Raw genomic sequence first — 15,142 nt, 5'->3', positions numbered from 1 at the left:
TTATTAAACATTCGCACATAAATAAGTGACGTCATATTGAGTACTTACTATTGACAGTTCACTCTTAGGCCGCTCCCTTCTGCCGTATTTTGCGGCAATATTATCCACACCCACCGCCGCGCTATGAATTGTGGGATATATGGGACCACGAAGTGTGCACCGGACCACACTTGATATTTGGGGAAATCCACGGCGTATTTGAAGTATGCATTTGAAGTACACTTCGAATTGGGACAGCCGTCATTGCGTGGCGGTGACGTAATCACACTTAAAATGCGTACTTCAAGCGTGCAGACCCTGAATTGGGACACAGCCGTTGTTCTGTCTCCACAGTCGGCTAAGTTTACATGTTTTGAGTTCAGTCAGTGTGTTTCCTTTTTTACTTTTACAGTCTGTCCTATGTTAATGTTTCTAGTTTTGCTTCCCTTGTCTCATCCTGCGTAATTACTCCCAGCTGTGCTCTCCTCCTGTGGCTCATTATTTAAGCCCCGTGTTTTGTCAGTGTTACGTACTCCATCATAGCTGTGTTAGTCGCCCTGTGTTTTCATGTATGATTTAGTTGTAGTTTTCCCAATTTCTATTTGTTCTTTGTTTCCTTTCCAAGCCTGCAATAAAGCAGTGTTTTGAGTTCATTTTTGTCTCAGTGAGTTTTGCATTTGGGTCCTTCTCTTGCCTGCACACAGCCAAAACATGACAGCAAGGCATTTATGCATTTCATGCAGTATAGTCAATACATGTTCTTTCTTGCAATCTTTGAATATATTTAAGGGACTTTACATGCATCTTAGAAATCAACAGACAGAAACAATATACCACATGCTAGCATTTTATTTTTTTTGCTAATAACTAGTTGTCTTCTCTTCTGTGTAGGAGATTCCAGAAAATGCAGCGGACATAGCTCACTTGTCGCACCTTCACACTCCAAGCATGCTCAGTGGAGCAGATCTACGTTACACCAATAGCAAAATCTGGGAATTTGTGCAACATGACTGGAAGGTAAACTGGAAACACTAAACTAAATTTGATGTTCCCGTTATCCACTAAGGTGAATATGTTCGCTGTTATACCTGCACCTTTTGATTTTGACACTGTTTTTCACTGTGTATCTTGAAGGTTGACTGGAAACCAGAGTCAGAGCCTAACAAGCATTGTTCTCAGATGTTTGTGAAACATGCACTTAGAGTGTTTGGATGCCACTGGCCTCTTCTGGATGTTTCTGTTGTGGCGAGACAGGTACAGTACACCAGGAATGCCATTTTTTAAACAATTCCCTATGATTGATTGTACATTAAACTGGCACAAATCACTGGTCTTGTCTATAAATTTTATTCAAACTAGATATAACCAAAATAAATCATGCTACATCTGTAAGCGTCCTTTTAAATTGGATGAGAAGTACATTTCAACAATAAACATTATGTTTCACAGTGCCGTAACAGTACAGTTTGCTGTCGGCATTGTAACAAAACCGGGTTTGACAAAGCTTCCTGTAATCTCTAATGTCGAACATGACTGGCCTGATCAGCCTGAGAAAAATGGTCGTTTTTGCTTAAGCAAAAAACACAGCACAGTGTGACTTTTTGCCTTGCTGCGTGAGTAAAAAAATGATATGCAAGTGTAGCCTGAAACCACTAATTTCCCTAGGTTAACCACAAGGCTGCAGAGGGAGCTGGATCATTTACACGCAACACAAATGTTGGAAGCAGGATATGTTTACTGTGGCCAGCAGTGGGAGATCGGCAGCAATATAATATGAGAGGCAGGCATTATTGAGCTTAACCATGCATGTAAATGTGTTTTTCAAGCATTAATTTCTCATGAAGAGACTGATGCTTTTTTGGCATTTAATTATCTGGAAATAAGGCTTGATGTTAAATGATGCAAAATACATTTTTACTACAGTAACTGCTAGTGAATCTTACTAAATGAATGAACCCTAAGTGTATAGATATGCTTATCAGGAAAAGTTGAAAACTTTAAATTGTGCTAATATTACATGTTTATCTTTCAGGTTGGCCCAGGAATAGTATTTCTGCTGTTTGACCAAACTTTCTTGGGCCGGGGTGTAATCATGCATTGTGTGACTCCTGTGGAGCCTCTGTTGCAGTGTGTCACTCACACCATTTTCTATCAGTCTAATATCCCACCTGTGGTGCCCAAGTTCATCCTCAAAGTGGAGTGCATTCAGGTGCAGTACCATTATCTTTTATGATAACTATAACACAGGCTTGTTTACATATAATTTATGCTGCCATCATTTGACCCTTATCTATCTATCTGATAAATGGATTGGCTCTTATATGGCACTGTTGTACTTGAGAACTCATTGAGGCTCATTTGCCCTTTAACACAAGCACTTGTTTCTATGTCAAAGTTCTTTCTATCTTACATTCATACTCCAATGAACACATCAGGAATAACATAGGTTTTAGCATTTTACTTTGGCAGGCAGACTGGAGCAACCAGGGATTCAACCACCAACCTTACAAATAGTAGATGAACTGCTCTAACTCACTAAGTTTAAGGCAGTATCATATAATGGCTTTTGCTGAAAGGCAAGCAAAGAAGATGATCCCCTCCCCCAAAATAGACACAAAACAAAACAGATCCAACACTGTTCCACTAACATGACAGATTGGAGCTGATTAAAACATATAGGATTTTTAATGATTTTGTCCTGGATGACTTTTATTATCTTCTATATCTTGCTGCACTGAGCCTTAATATCTTCAACTTTCCTCTACGTCACACATGTTAGCCAAAGTGATAAGAGACAACTTACCTGCACTTTGATTGCTTAGTAGCAAATGTTCCCTCTTGTTTTCACATGTGTGTGGACATGTGTATAATAATGTATAAGAACTAATAACTGATCTCACATCAGTGAAATGCAGCTCCTATCTCAGCTTCCCCAGCTGCAGTCTTTGATACTGGGTTACAAATCCCCCTGTGAAAATGACAGAAACTATATTTAAGTTGAGCTTCCAGAGACAGTAGGTACTTTTGGCCAAAAGATGGCAGTAACTTACAGGATGGATGCAAACAAGGAACGATTCTTTATAGGACCAAATACTAAATTGTAAGGTGAGAGATCGCTTTCCTTTTAGTTCACTTTTATTGTCCATTTTCTAGATTTCACTTGGCAAGCACTGCTTGCCTTGCATGCCCCACTTACTCTCTAACACCCATAGTTTGTTCAAACAAGGGTTTCCCCCCCATCTTTTAGTCAATGGGTGGGCTATTATTCACTGGTTTGTTCCATCACATTTAAAATTTTGTTGTTTATCTTTCATTTCATATATCAAAACTGCAATTTATTGCTATTTATTAGTGAGATATACCCCAGTGCTGCTCTAACTTGGAGAGATCACTGTGCACATTAACCTCCCACTCTGCCTTTGATTAAATTCAGCCTCCACATTATCACGAGAAGTAACACCACAGTCACGGATAAGGTGTGAATAATCCTCATTAAACCTGATAATTAGCTTGGTGATAAAGACACATAGTTGCACTTTAACAAGAAATAATAGTAGGCTCAAAATACTTTGGGAAAAGTTGTCTGGTTCTTAAAATGTCTAGACTTGTCCTCCATTAAGATTTTCTAAAAATATTCAGACAAAATACTTTGATTAGCTAGATACATAGTTTCATTAAAAACAAACACAAGATAAAGGAAGATGATTGCACAGTTTCATGTTCCAAGCTTATGTTTTTAGATTAAATTTTTTTTTTCTCCACTTGGTATTGACAGCAGTGGCAGGGCGTTCTCACTGAAATGTCAGCAGCTGACGGAGTTACTATGGAGTGACATTTAATGAGCAGCACTTCACAAAGAAACCCCTGCTGATAAAGTATTGTAATTTAATGCAAAAAGACACCAGTATAGTTTTCATTATTTAATTCTTGTTATACTTCAGTGAAAATCTGTTCCTTTACAAATTGTATTCAGCTGGGCTGCTTCATTATCATCAAGGACGAGTTGGATATTGTTAAAAATAAAAATGTTTGAAGTAGGCTTAAAACTTTTACTGTATAAAAATCGTATAATTATGTTTGATATTTAGTGCTGTCCCGTGACTCTCTCTTGTTTTTGTTTTGTCTTCAGTTTGAGCGTGATGTGATGATCTGGAACAATAAGAAGTATGTCTCCAAGCCTCTTCTTGTAAAGGAAGATTCAGCCATCCAAAAACACAGGCGCTGGTTCAGTCAGTTCTACAGTGAGAACAGCCCACGGCTGCAGTACCAGCGTGACAAGTTGGACTTTTGACCTCCTCGAACCACAAGAGGAGATTTAAGCAGAGATTATCAGGTCAGAGTACATTAATCTGATGCTTTGGACGAAGGCGTTCACCAATCATTTGTATTTGTTGCTGATGAAAAGGGGAGCCAAGAAGCCTGGCAAGTTTAAGCAATTTAGATATGCATTTTTTTTGTAAAGGACTCAAACCTTGTCTTGTTAAAGACCTCTTTTTGGGGTATTTTTGATGTGTGTAATTTTACTTTCCAGCCTTATAAAATGCCTGAAGTGCCACTGAGATTTCACAAACATCTAAACAACCAATACCCTGACACCAGAAATCCCCTATTGACTGTTTGATTGTCAAAACTGTTTTACTCTGCACCAGGCCAACTATCTATAACATAAACTGTGAAACATATACATAGATATCCCAATATTTGCTCTTGACTAAGGGACTTTCTCTGTTTTGTTGTTTTTTAGTCTGCCTGTAGTTTGAGATCATAGGAAAGGCTTCCTTCTTCTGCCTCAGAATGCAGTTATTACTTCCTCTCCCCTGTTATGCTCTTATGCCTCACACTGTAAATTTACATCTTTAATGTGTACTCAACCTTGGCTGTGTTTGACCTGCAGGTGTAAGAGCAGGCGTGTTTGTTTTTTAAATGATTTCTCAGGTTACTCAGCAGCCAGCTGACAACAGTCTCTTTGTTTCAGTGGTGTGACACGACAACTTAAAAGGACCATGCAACAATTTTTAAGTCTTATTTTATTTTATTTTATTTTATTTTATTTTTCAACCAAGAGGAATCCTCTGAAGTTGGAGACGAAGGCAATGCAATGTGTCAACAACTGCAATACCTCTAGTGGCCACTTGAGGCTGGCTCCAAACATAATTCAATCCCCACAGACTCCTGTGTTGAAACCTTGTTTACAGCCTGATTTAAAAAAAAAAAAGGTTTCTGCCTTTATTTTGTAGCACTTTAAGGTGTGTGCATTACACCTGTGTTGTCCATAGAAGCAACTTGCTAACCAACCTTGCTAGCATTAGCATTAAACTGAACTATCAGAGGTTCGATGAGATGACTCGAATTAGCTAAGGTGAAGCCAGGTAGACATCTAGCAGTTATGGTCACCTGTGTTCGCATAACATTAAGCCTCAGAACAAAAATATTTGCACCCTCCATACAGTTGTCATTAAGATGAATATTTGATAGAGACCAAAATAAAATTTAGCAACAGGCCAAAAGTATGTGTCATAAATCCAGGCATTTTAGCTTCAATGTCTATGGGAATCTATTTACTTTTGGAGCTCAGAATTGCAGGTTTTTACATTTTGTTCTACATTTCTTTGTCTTGGAAGCTGCTGCTTGAAAACAAATCAGTTTTTGGTCTGTGTGCTATTTCCCTTCAAAACAACACTACTTGCTCTGGCTACATATTTGCACAGTTTTCCAAGGTACTGCTTGTCCTGCTTAGTAGGACCCATGTCATCATCTGCTTGTTGGTTGTATGGCTACAAATGATTCTTTATGACTCCAGTTTTGTGAAATATTATGTCATTCATATGATGACTTGGTTCCCATAAACATCTGAGAAAACCTTACACCTACTAAATGCTCGTGCCAGAACTGCTGCTTGTTGTTTATTCCTGGACAGTTAGCATGCAGTCATTTTTTTCAGTGCGAGAGAAGAAGACAACAAACAGCTGTTAGACAAACACACGGAGGTGAAATGGAGCTCTGCAAGCAGCTCTGACCTTTTCCACCTACATGTGCTCATGTGATTCTTTGTTGATATGCAAATCATGATTATAGCAGGCATATCACTGAAATATTCATTGTTTTTTTTAAGAAAATAATTGTTCATATATATAATGCATTGCAAATGATGAAGTGATCATATCGGTGTGATTTGATAATTGCAATTTATAATGCACTGTCACAAATGCTTGCTGCTGCACATTTGTTTTAATGTGATAAGACACTGATGCTCAATTAAATTTAGGATATTTTTTAAGATTGTGAAAGCAGATAGCTCTAATACATAGAATGCTAATATTTATACTTATATTATATTATTATTATATTATATAGAATATTACACTTGGGTGTTTAATTAATCTGGGCATATGTTCCCAATGTAATCACTGATGACTGCAGTACTGTGAGGAGTCTTTACTACACACTATGGTGTTTAACTGTATAAATGTTATAATAATGTTTTATTGCATTTGCCGATGTGGCTTTCTGCACTTTTAATTTCTGTTGGATTGCATTAGATGAGAGAAGACACATTTCAAAGCAAACAAGCAGCAATGTTAAAGCACAATAGTTGTTAAAATATCAGATAAACTGCTTCCTACCTTCTCAGTTTTAACATGTGCTTTGTACCTGTCTAATCTGCAGATGGGATGTTTGTATAAATATGAAGAATAAATCTGTCCCTTATGCTCTAATGTGCTTACTCATGCATTTGTGAACCGGCAAAAGCTTTCAGTTGCAGTGAATATGTTAGTATGTTAAATTGAGCATAATGCTGAAATGTTCACTGTTCTTCTTGGCCAGTGGCACTTCTCTGAGGTGCATATTATTTCTTAGCACTCCTTATCTGCGAATGTACTTTTCTTATCTCAGTTAGAGGTGGGAAAACTATGTTGCTCTCCTTATACTAAAGCATTACATCAGTAATTGGCCCGCTTAGTGCAGGAAGAAAGTAGACTTGCCATAGTCGACTTTGTGCTAGAGCTGTGTTGCCTGTATTAAAATCTTTTTAATGAAGGATGGCTGAAGCAAAAGTGTTTGACACTGAGGAGGAAGGTGTTATTACACTGGAAGAAGATCAACAGTCATCTACAGAGGAGGCTTATTTCAGAGAAGTATACAAATCCAACGGAGAAAAAACAGAAGATGTAAGTGACTCAGTGATAAAGCCTCTGCTTGGGTACAAACATCAGGACAGCAGTGACAAGAATCACAAAGCGGGCGCACAAACAGCGACAGATGGGACTGACCAAAAGACATCTGTTCCACAAGAGCTGGAATTGGCTGGCAGGGATCAGCCAGGCTGCAGTGAAAGTGTCAGGAGTTTGTGCAGTGACAGCAGTCGGCACGAGTGCCCCATCTGCAGCGAGCTGTTCGACTCGCGCGGCGATCACAGTGTCACCTTACTCAACTGCAACCACAAAATATGTCACCGCTGTACAGATGCCATCATGAGCCGGGCCAAGGACACCAGCCGGCTTCAGTGCCCCTTCTGTCGACAGACCACCCCTTTCCCTGAGTGGGAGATTTGGAGACTTCAGGAGGAGTCTTACAGTCACGGCACATATGAACCCGGACCGGCCCTCAGCATCAGTTCAGGTCCTGAACTTCAGCCTGCGCCAGCACCGCTGTTATGTTGTTTCACTCTGGAGAGGCAGCTGGAGGCTGACACATGCAGAAATATATGCGGATACTGCTGTAACCCTTCCTGTCTGGTTGAAGTACTGAGAGCCAGGTACTTCCTGTGCTTCCTGCTCCTCCTACTGGTAATGCTGGGCTGTTTTCTGTACATGGTCCTCCCACTTAAAATGCTGTCCATATTTTAGATGAATGAGTTCTAAGTGTGACCTGGCAGTGAGATATTTCTCATGCGCTTTGATTGACATTTGAAATATATTCCTCTGGCTTTTCCCACATTAACGAGGGAGCATGGACATTTATCTTTTCTTCTCCAGATTTCAGATGTCATCTGTTCCTGTTGATTGATAAACCTCACTTATTGTCTTCAAATTCATGGTGCACAGCTCTTTATTCTAAATAAATTTGACTGAAAGAAGTCCAATTTATAGATGGCACAAGTTCACTTGACTCCTAAATAATGTCAACTGGAGGTCTGCATGAAGAATTACGTTTTACCACTGTAATAGTTCATCTTACGCCACATTTAAAATATCTCTAAAACTGAAAGCATCCAATCTGCTGTCAGCTTGTCAACCTCCTGACTCTTGTTTTCTTTGAAGAGTGACACAGCTTTGCAGGATTTGGTGCTACAGATAACAGAGGTTTGACTTTGAATCAAAACTCCTATCTTATCTTTCTGGGTCTTATATTGACCTATTTCTCATTACAACATCTAGGATGTTCTGTGCTGTTACTGCTGCATATTATTAGCAACAAAAAATCCAGCTTGATCTCCTTTCCAACTGCACATGAAGGAAACCTGTCCCTACAATTTAAGCCTGTTTTTCTTTTCTTTTTATTATTATGCTTTGTAGTAGATGTACTTGCACTCAAAGATTTGTTTCTATGTATCTGTGGAAAATGTGTGTATTATCTTGATTTTTCAAGTGAACTGTTAAAAAAAATAAAACCTTGCAGCAGTCGGTGTTTCAAACATCAGTTGTGATGTGCAAAAGTTTGTCCACCCAACTTTTTTTTTTTTTAACTTTGTACTTTTATCCTAACATTTTTTTTTTATCTTCCCTATCGTGTCCTGACTTTCACAGTTTCCATTACCTGGTATTTTTTCATAACATTTCAAACAGTGGAAAATGTCAGGCTGCCTCCTGAAATGGCTTTGACCCACTGAAACATGGACAGAGGGCATCTGGGGGTGTGCTGTAATGGACTGGACTGGCAGTTAAATGGAGCTTTTCTACGGTCACCACTCAAAGTAATCTAGACTACAAGCCTCATTCGATCATAGATTCATAAAGTGCTTTATTCTGTACACTTTAAGCACTTTGTCTGCCTCATATTCATGGGCACTGATGTAATGAAATGTGTAGAAGCTGGACAATTTTTGAGTCCTGTGAGTTCCCACATGGGACCAGTTGAAGAAAAGCATGTTCTGCCCCAGATTTGAAGCAGGACCAGTGCTTTAGGGTCTTTGTCACCACTCTGTCATATTCCTCAAAATGTTGCTCGACATTTTAAAGACGTTTTTACAGTGTGATTGGCTCATAAACTGTGTATAAAAGCTTGATGTTCCCTCTAAATCATAAAGGCAATGGCAAAGTGATTCCTTTGGTTGCAAAAAGGAAAGCAGTTTATAGATGTTTATGGAAAATTGTCCCTTCTGCTGAATAAATGTGTGATTTTATTGAAAAATGATCATTTTAGGTTATGAATTCAGTTTCTAGCTTCAAGTCTTAATTAATACAGCACGAATTTCATTTTCAAAATTATGGTACCGTATAAAGTAAATTAAATGTAGGTTATGTTTTGGAGCTACAATGTGATCAAGCATGTAATTGTGCTGTTTTTCAGTCAGATTCCCCTCTTACAAAACAGAAAAAAACAAAATTATAAGAGCTTAAATGCTCAGCTCAAGGTTTCAAAACAGGACTCACAAACCAGTAAGCACTGGCTATTTCAGATTTGTGCATGCAGTCTTTGGCTGGGCTGCAGGAGGTTGAAAGGAGTCCTTGTCATGTGGGAAGATACTTGTTATGCAGTAATTTTTAGGTGGGTGGCACATCAATAAGATTTGGCCATGATTACAAATTGCTATCCTCTTTGGGTGTCAGCCAAAATACAGTTCTCAAATGATGTCAAATGTTATAAAAAGCTACTTTCGGCTACTCCTTTTAATCATAAGGGCTTTACCACAATGGATAGCTTGACAGATAGTGTCACCTGCTTCAAAATGTATTATCATGTAATAAAGTTTTCCCTTGATTGATGTGTTTTTCCTTATAATTTACATGAAATAGCATATCTCTTTCTTCTCTTGAGTCTGTAATAACATGAATGCTTGTTTTCCTTATCCCGATTCTCTCCTGACTTGGTGGACTGTCTCCGTTTTAGAATCACAAATTTGGAGCAAGCAGGCCTCTCTAATGTGTAACAAAAACATTGATCCATATCGATCCGACTCTGAGCCCTCACACAGGGCTTTGCAGCATGTTAGGAGCGGAGCTGGAATCTAAAATTCGTAAGAGTCTCTGTGTTCTCTGCAGCATCAATGCTTCAGCTCGGCATCAGGACAAGCGAGCGAGCACCGAGTGGGCTCACACATCTATAATTTATGCAAGGACTTCACACTACATGAGAAACGCATCAGATAGGCAAGCATCCATCTGCAGATGACTCATTTAGGCGACCCATTTCAAAGGCCTCACTGGCTCTGTTTATATCAAAGAAACATCAGAGCAGGACCTATTTCACGTCTCGCTTCAATCAGATAATGTGGGCGCCATATTAAAAGCGTCCAACTTCTACAGACAATTGTGTTCTGCAAAATGCTGCTCCATCACTTCTCATTTATGGTTCTTCGCAGCATTCAGCTTCGACATGTTCACGTCAGAGCAAATGTGTTCTGAAAAATGCTCTCGTGAAACACTGCCACACGGAGTCATGCGCTAAAGCATGTAGGAGTTCAAGTGCGACATCGGTTTCTGTCTTCCGCTTCATTTCCTCTTTATGGGTTTCATAAATGAGAGATTTGTCATTTAAAAGCACTTTGAAGATATAAGGCGAGTATAGATGACACTATAGCAAGAAAGATTTTATTCTCATAAGCGCGGCTGTAAGTGGCTGAAGATGGTCATGGTCCTGGATTTGGTGTCATTTTTAGTTCTTTGTTGTATTATTGAGTTTGAGATTTTGACTGGGTTTTCTGTTATTTTAAGTGTTGATTCATATATTTGCTTGGTTGAATTGTGGGTTCAGATTTTGCTATCTTTGTAGAAATGTTGAGTTCTTGTGATGCTGTTAAGTCTTTCATTTCTCCTTTCATGTCATGGTTTTCCAGATTTTGTTTTGTAGTCTTGCATTTTGGCTCATGTTTTCATTCTTATCCTAGTACAATGAGGGTTCTGATTAAATGGAGTTGTAGATTCTTGTTTAGACTGTTTACTGTCCTAGTGTTAGTTTCCATTTCTTGACTTTTATTTAGCTTCAGCTCCCTAAATTAAATTTTATTTCCCTCAGTTCCTTCCTCTATTTCTCTGTATGTCGCTTATTCTGATAGTTTTATCTGCAGCAATCTGTAAAAAATAAAAAAATAGAAGAGGCTATGTCACACTTTGGGGCAGCAGTTCAGCCTGCGGTGCTGGTGACCTTGTCAAATTGATGCAGTTACTATATGAATGCAACACCATGAAATACCATCTAGAAAGTGTCAGATTGGCAACAGCTTCATTTTTCAACATGACAATGATCCCAAACTCGGATCACTGAATTGGTCATGGATTGGCCTCCCCAGTGGCTGGAGCTCGACATTTTTGAAGCAGTGTCCTGACAAGGCAGCCAATACCCAGAGAAGAGCTTTGAATGTCCTTCAATGTATTTTCGAACTTGTTAGAATTGTACAACCTGTGTCTTTCCCTTGTAAACTGTATTTCCATGTACATTTGCACGTTTCAATAAGCTGCTGCACCTATTTCCCATTTTACTTGCAAAATATACAGAAATAAGAGGTGACTCAAGACCTTTGCAGAGTATTTTACTTTGCATATTCACTTTGTATTTTACTCTCATACATAAATGAAAATGAAGTGGGAAGGTAAATAAGTAGAACATTTAATGAAAAATAAAAATGAATAAGGGATATCAACATATGTCACATTTTATTTTAATTGATGCCTAATTTATTTTACTGTTATATTTGTTGCATCTAATTAAATATTTATTTATTTATTTAGCAGTAGTTGTCCTCCTGTAACTCCTTTCGTATATTCGTGTGATTTTAATGATAAGCATTTTTGTTTCATTCTGGCTTTAAAACAGACACATACACACACCCATATACGCACAAAATATCCTTTCCTCACAGTGCAGAGGACAGTGTTGGTGTTGTATGGGTCTGTGTTACATCTGTGTGGGTGGGTGGCTTAAAGTGTGAACTCGGGGAGTGTGTACATGTGCGTACACTTCCACGTGGATTTTCACATATGTGAGGAAAGCTTCATACTATGTTTAAACGCCTGTGATGCTCTTTGTGTGCTCGGCTGCATGCACTTCTTGCAATGGCCTCGCTGAGCTGGGGAGTCTTTATGAAACTGTGTTGAGCTGCTCCAGCAACACACAAAACAACTTGTTATATAATTGCTGCAGAGCAGACTTGTCCGGCTTTATTGATGTGTTAGCATTGTGGATGAGTGGGCTGGAAAAGAGACACAGGAGGGTTCATCTAATAAGAGGCCTTCATGCCATCAGGGCCGTACAATAAGTGGTGAGATTAACAGTAACTGGCTGTGGCAGCAACACCAAGACTGGAAGAATAATCATTAGATGTTTTGTTCAACGTTATTATTTCTTTCAATTGTCAGTGCTTTGATCATTTGCTCTTAAATATGTGGCAGACACACTGAAAGCAGTATGCAGTCAGGCTTTTTGTTTACTCGCCTCAATTTGGAAAACGATGTCTGAAAATGGATCTGTCCAGGCTGAGCTCCAGAGGGACACTATGTACCAAAAATCCTGGACTCTAACACACTAGTCTGTCAATAATTCATAGTAATTCTCTTTTCTTGAAAGGTTTATGACTACAAAAAGATTTCTCCCTTTGGAGCTACGGTATTGATTTGTTACCTATGGGGATGTTTCCTTCCTCTGCCTCCAGTCATTTTTTTGTGGTTATTATTTTTTTTTGCCACTATTTTTGTTAAAAATGTGTCACTGTTCAGTAATAACTAACGATTTTTGGATTTTGGGAAACCCAAAGGATTTTAATTTGAAAAACATCCTATATTTTATAAAACATATATACATTGAGCTCCTGTTCTTTAAAGATTAATGTTGTTATGAAAGTTGCGTGAACTGAATAGCAACTGGGAATAGTGTGATGAAGAAACATGTTTCAAATTCGTTCAGAGTACTGCTTTGTGTGTACAGCAGTGTAAAGACTTATGTGGGTGTACATACACCTATCATCCACAACAATAAAACCACTAACAGGTAAAGATTGTAACACTAATCATGTCATTAAAAAGGCTACTGTGAATCCTTGGGTCATGGTATTCATATGGACCTTGATACATAGCGCCCTTTAAACTTATTTTAAAAACCAACAAACAATATTAGAGAGAAAACCCCAAGGATCAGTCAATTCTCTACAAGCAAGCACAGGCACAGACCTCTGGCTCTGGGAGGGGCAGCCATCTGCTGTGGTTGGTGGGTGAGGGGAAAAGGAAAAGGAAAAAAAAGGGACAGCACACAGGCTGACCACGAGCAACAGACTGGGTAAAATGCAAACTGCAGGAGAGAGCAGATAGAATTGAATGACATGCAATAGTGGCAGATAAATGCATACGCACTAAAACGTGGGAGTAGGGAAGAAATGCTCGGTGTATCATGGAAAGTCACCCAGCAGCCCGAGCCTGTAGCAGCATAAACAAGCTCAAGTCTAATCTTAAAAGCAGAGAGGGTCTTTCTCCTGAACCCAAACTGGATGCTGGTTCCACAGAAGGAGACATGATACCTGAAGGCTCTGCCTGCTATTTGCTATGATGACTCTAAGACATGATGAGGTCTCATCATTCAAGACTTTGCGCAGTAGAAGGATTTTAAAGTCAAACTGGGCTAGAGAAATGCAAAGAGACCAAAATGTTGACTTGCACCATCTCAGTCTATAAAGGATCCCGTCCTCCTGCCGCCGATGTTTAACATCACGGGACGCTGGCACTGGTTAGCTAATCAACAAACAAACAAAAAACACCCCCAAGCGTTAGACCAGTGGTTCCCAAACTTTTTTCGCTGGGCCCCCCTTTGTTTTACAAGAAAAATGTTCGCGCCCCCCCTCGCGCGCGTACGCACACACACGCACGCACAAATACATCCTCCAACAACACACACCCATATTTTGCTCATTTCACACCTCAAACATTTAGTGAACAATTAAGCAAATACAAGTAATCTGCAGGTAGTAAGAAAATAAACTACTAACTCTTTTACGCTATGTCCGCACCTACACCGGTATTTCTGAAAACGCAGCTTTTTAGTCCAGGGGCGATTTTAGCCATTTTGGGGGGTGCTTCAGCCAAAATTAATCAATGCACCCCCAAAGATTTCTTACTTTTTTGACAATATTTGCTGTTTGTGTGACACACTACTAAAAATATAAAAAGCATACAGTACTGTACTTGTTTGAGACATAAGATTTTAACAACAAAAGTATAGATACCCCCCCCCCCCTCCCAAAATGGTTTGTTCCAGCTCGCCTCTCCCCTACCCTGGCTCTAGCCTCTTGCTGCCAGAGCGATGGTGGCTGAGACGCAGCAGAGCGGAAGTGTAAGTGCCTGGCTTAAAACAGGACATATTAGCTGCATTTAACCTTCAGTTACTGTTTATATAGTTAGGTAGGAGTCAGACCATGTTTCTTTTTAGCTGAAAAACATTACACCAGGTAACCTGCAGTGTTGAAAACGTGTTTTCCGACAATGTTTGCTACCCTACAATCCGTCCTGCTCTGTAGTAAATTCAGCGACATTTGACCGTCCTGTTGCTCCCATTGAAATGTATACAGCCTATTTAAAATCTAAAACTTGTCCGCAGCCTACTGTTGGTTACCACTGTCCTGTTTGAAATGGATACTAACTAGCTAACTGACTGAATGGCCCTTAACCTTATAACTCCTGTTGTGTGTGTGTGTGTGTGTGTGTGTGTGTGCAGAGAGACAGCCAGGTTCATAATGGATATAAGGAAGTTTTTTCAAAAAAAGGAGTCACATTCAGGTAAAAGTGTAAGATCAAATGATCTAGTCAATCAAGAATAATGTTCGATCAGTGTTTCAATGTTTATATCTTTTATTAGATGTTCATGTGGTTTGGTTATTTGCCTTTTGGTTGAAAGTACACTGAGAGGACTTTTTGTTAGCGATCTTAATAGAATTTTTTTCATATTAATGTAATTTTTCATCTAATTGAATACAATCTATTTGTGTATGATTGTCAGTCCAAAGAGGGAGCGAGGAAAGAGG

General features: G+C 39.1%; 1 protein-coding gene across 1 annotated transcript in view; it reads left to right on the top strand.

Moving 5' to 3' along the window:
- Positions 1 to 6,023, top strand: part of LOC102194299 (cholesterol desaturase daf-36) — a gene marked incomplete at its 5' end in the record, with an annotated part of 9,988 nt that extends 3,965 nt beyond the window's left edge. The window contains 4 exons of the mRNA XM_005725660.1: positions 871 to 996; positions 1,114 to 1,233; positions 2,012 to 2,188; positions 4,109 to 6,023. Coding sequence (XP_005725717.1) covers positions 871 to 996; positions 1,114 to 1,233; positions 2,012 to 2,188; positions 4,109 to 4,270 — 585 coding nt within the window. The remainder of the gene's footprint in view (positions 1 to 870; positions 997 to 1,113; positions 1,234 to 2,011; positions 2,189 to 4,108) is intronic.
- Positions 6,024 to 15,142: the final 9,119 nt, after the last annotated feature.

This window comes from Pundamilia nyererei, unplaced genomic scaffold (genome assembly GCF_000239375.1).
Source record: "Pundamilia nyererei isolate P.nyererei 1_Seehausen unplaced genomic scaffold, PunNye1.0 scaffold00016, whole genome shotgun sequence".
Taxonomy (NCBI): domain Eukaryota; kingdom Metazoa; phylum Chordata; class Actinopteri; order Cichliformes; family Cichlidae; genus Pundamilia; species Pundamilia nyererei.
Note: the sequence above shows the minus strand (reverse complement) of the source record. Positions and strands in the feature narration are given on the sequence as shown.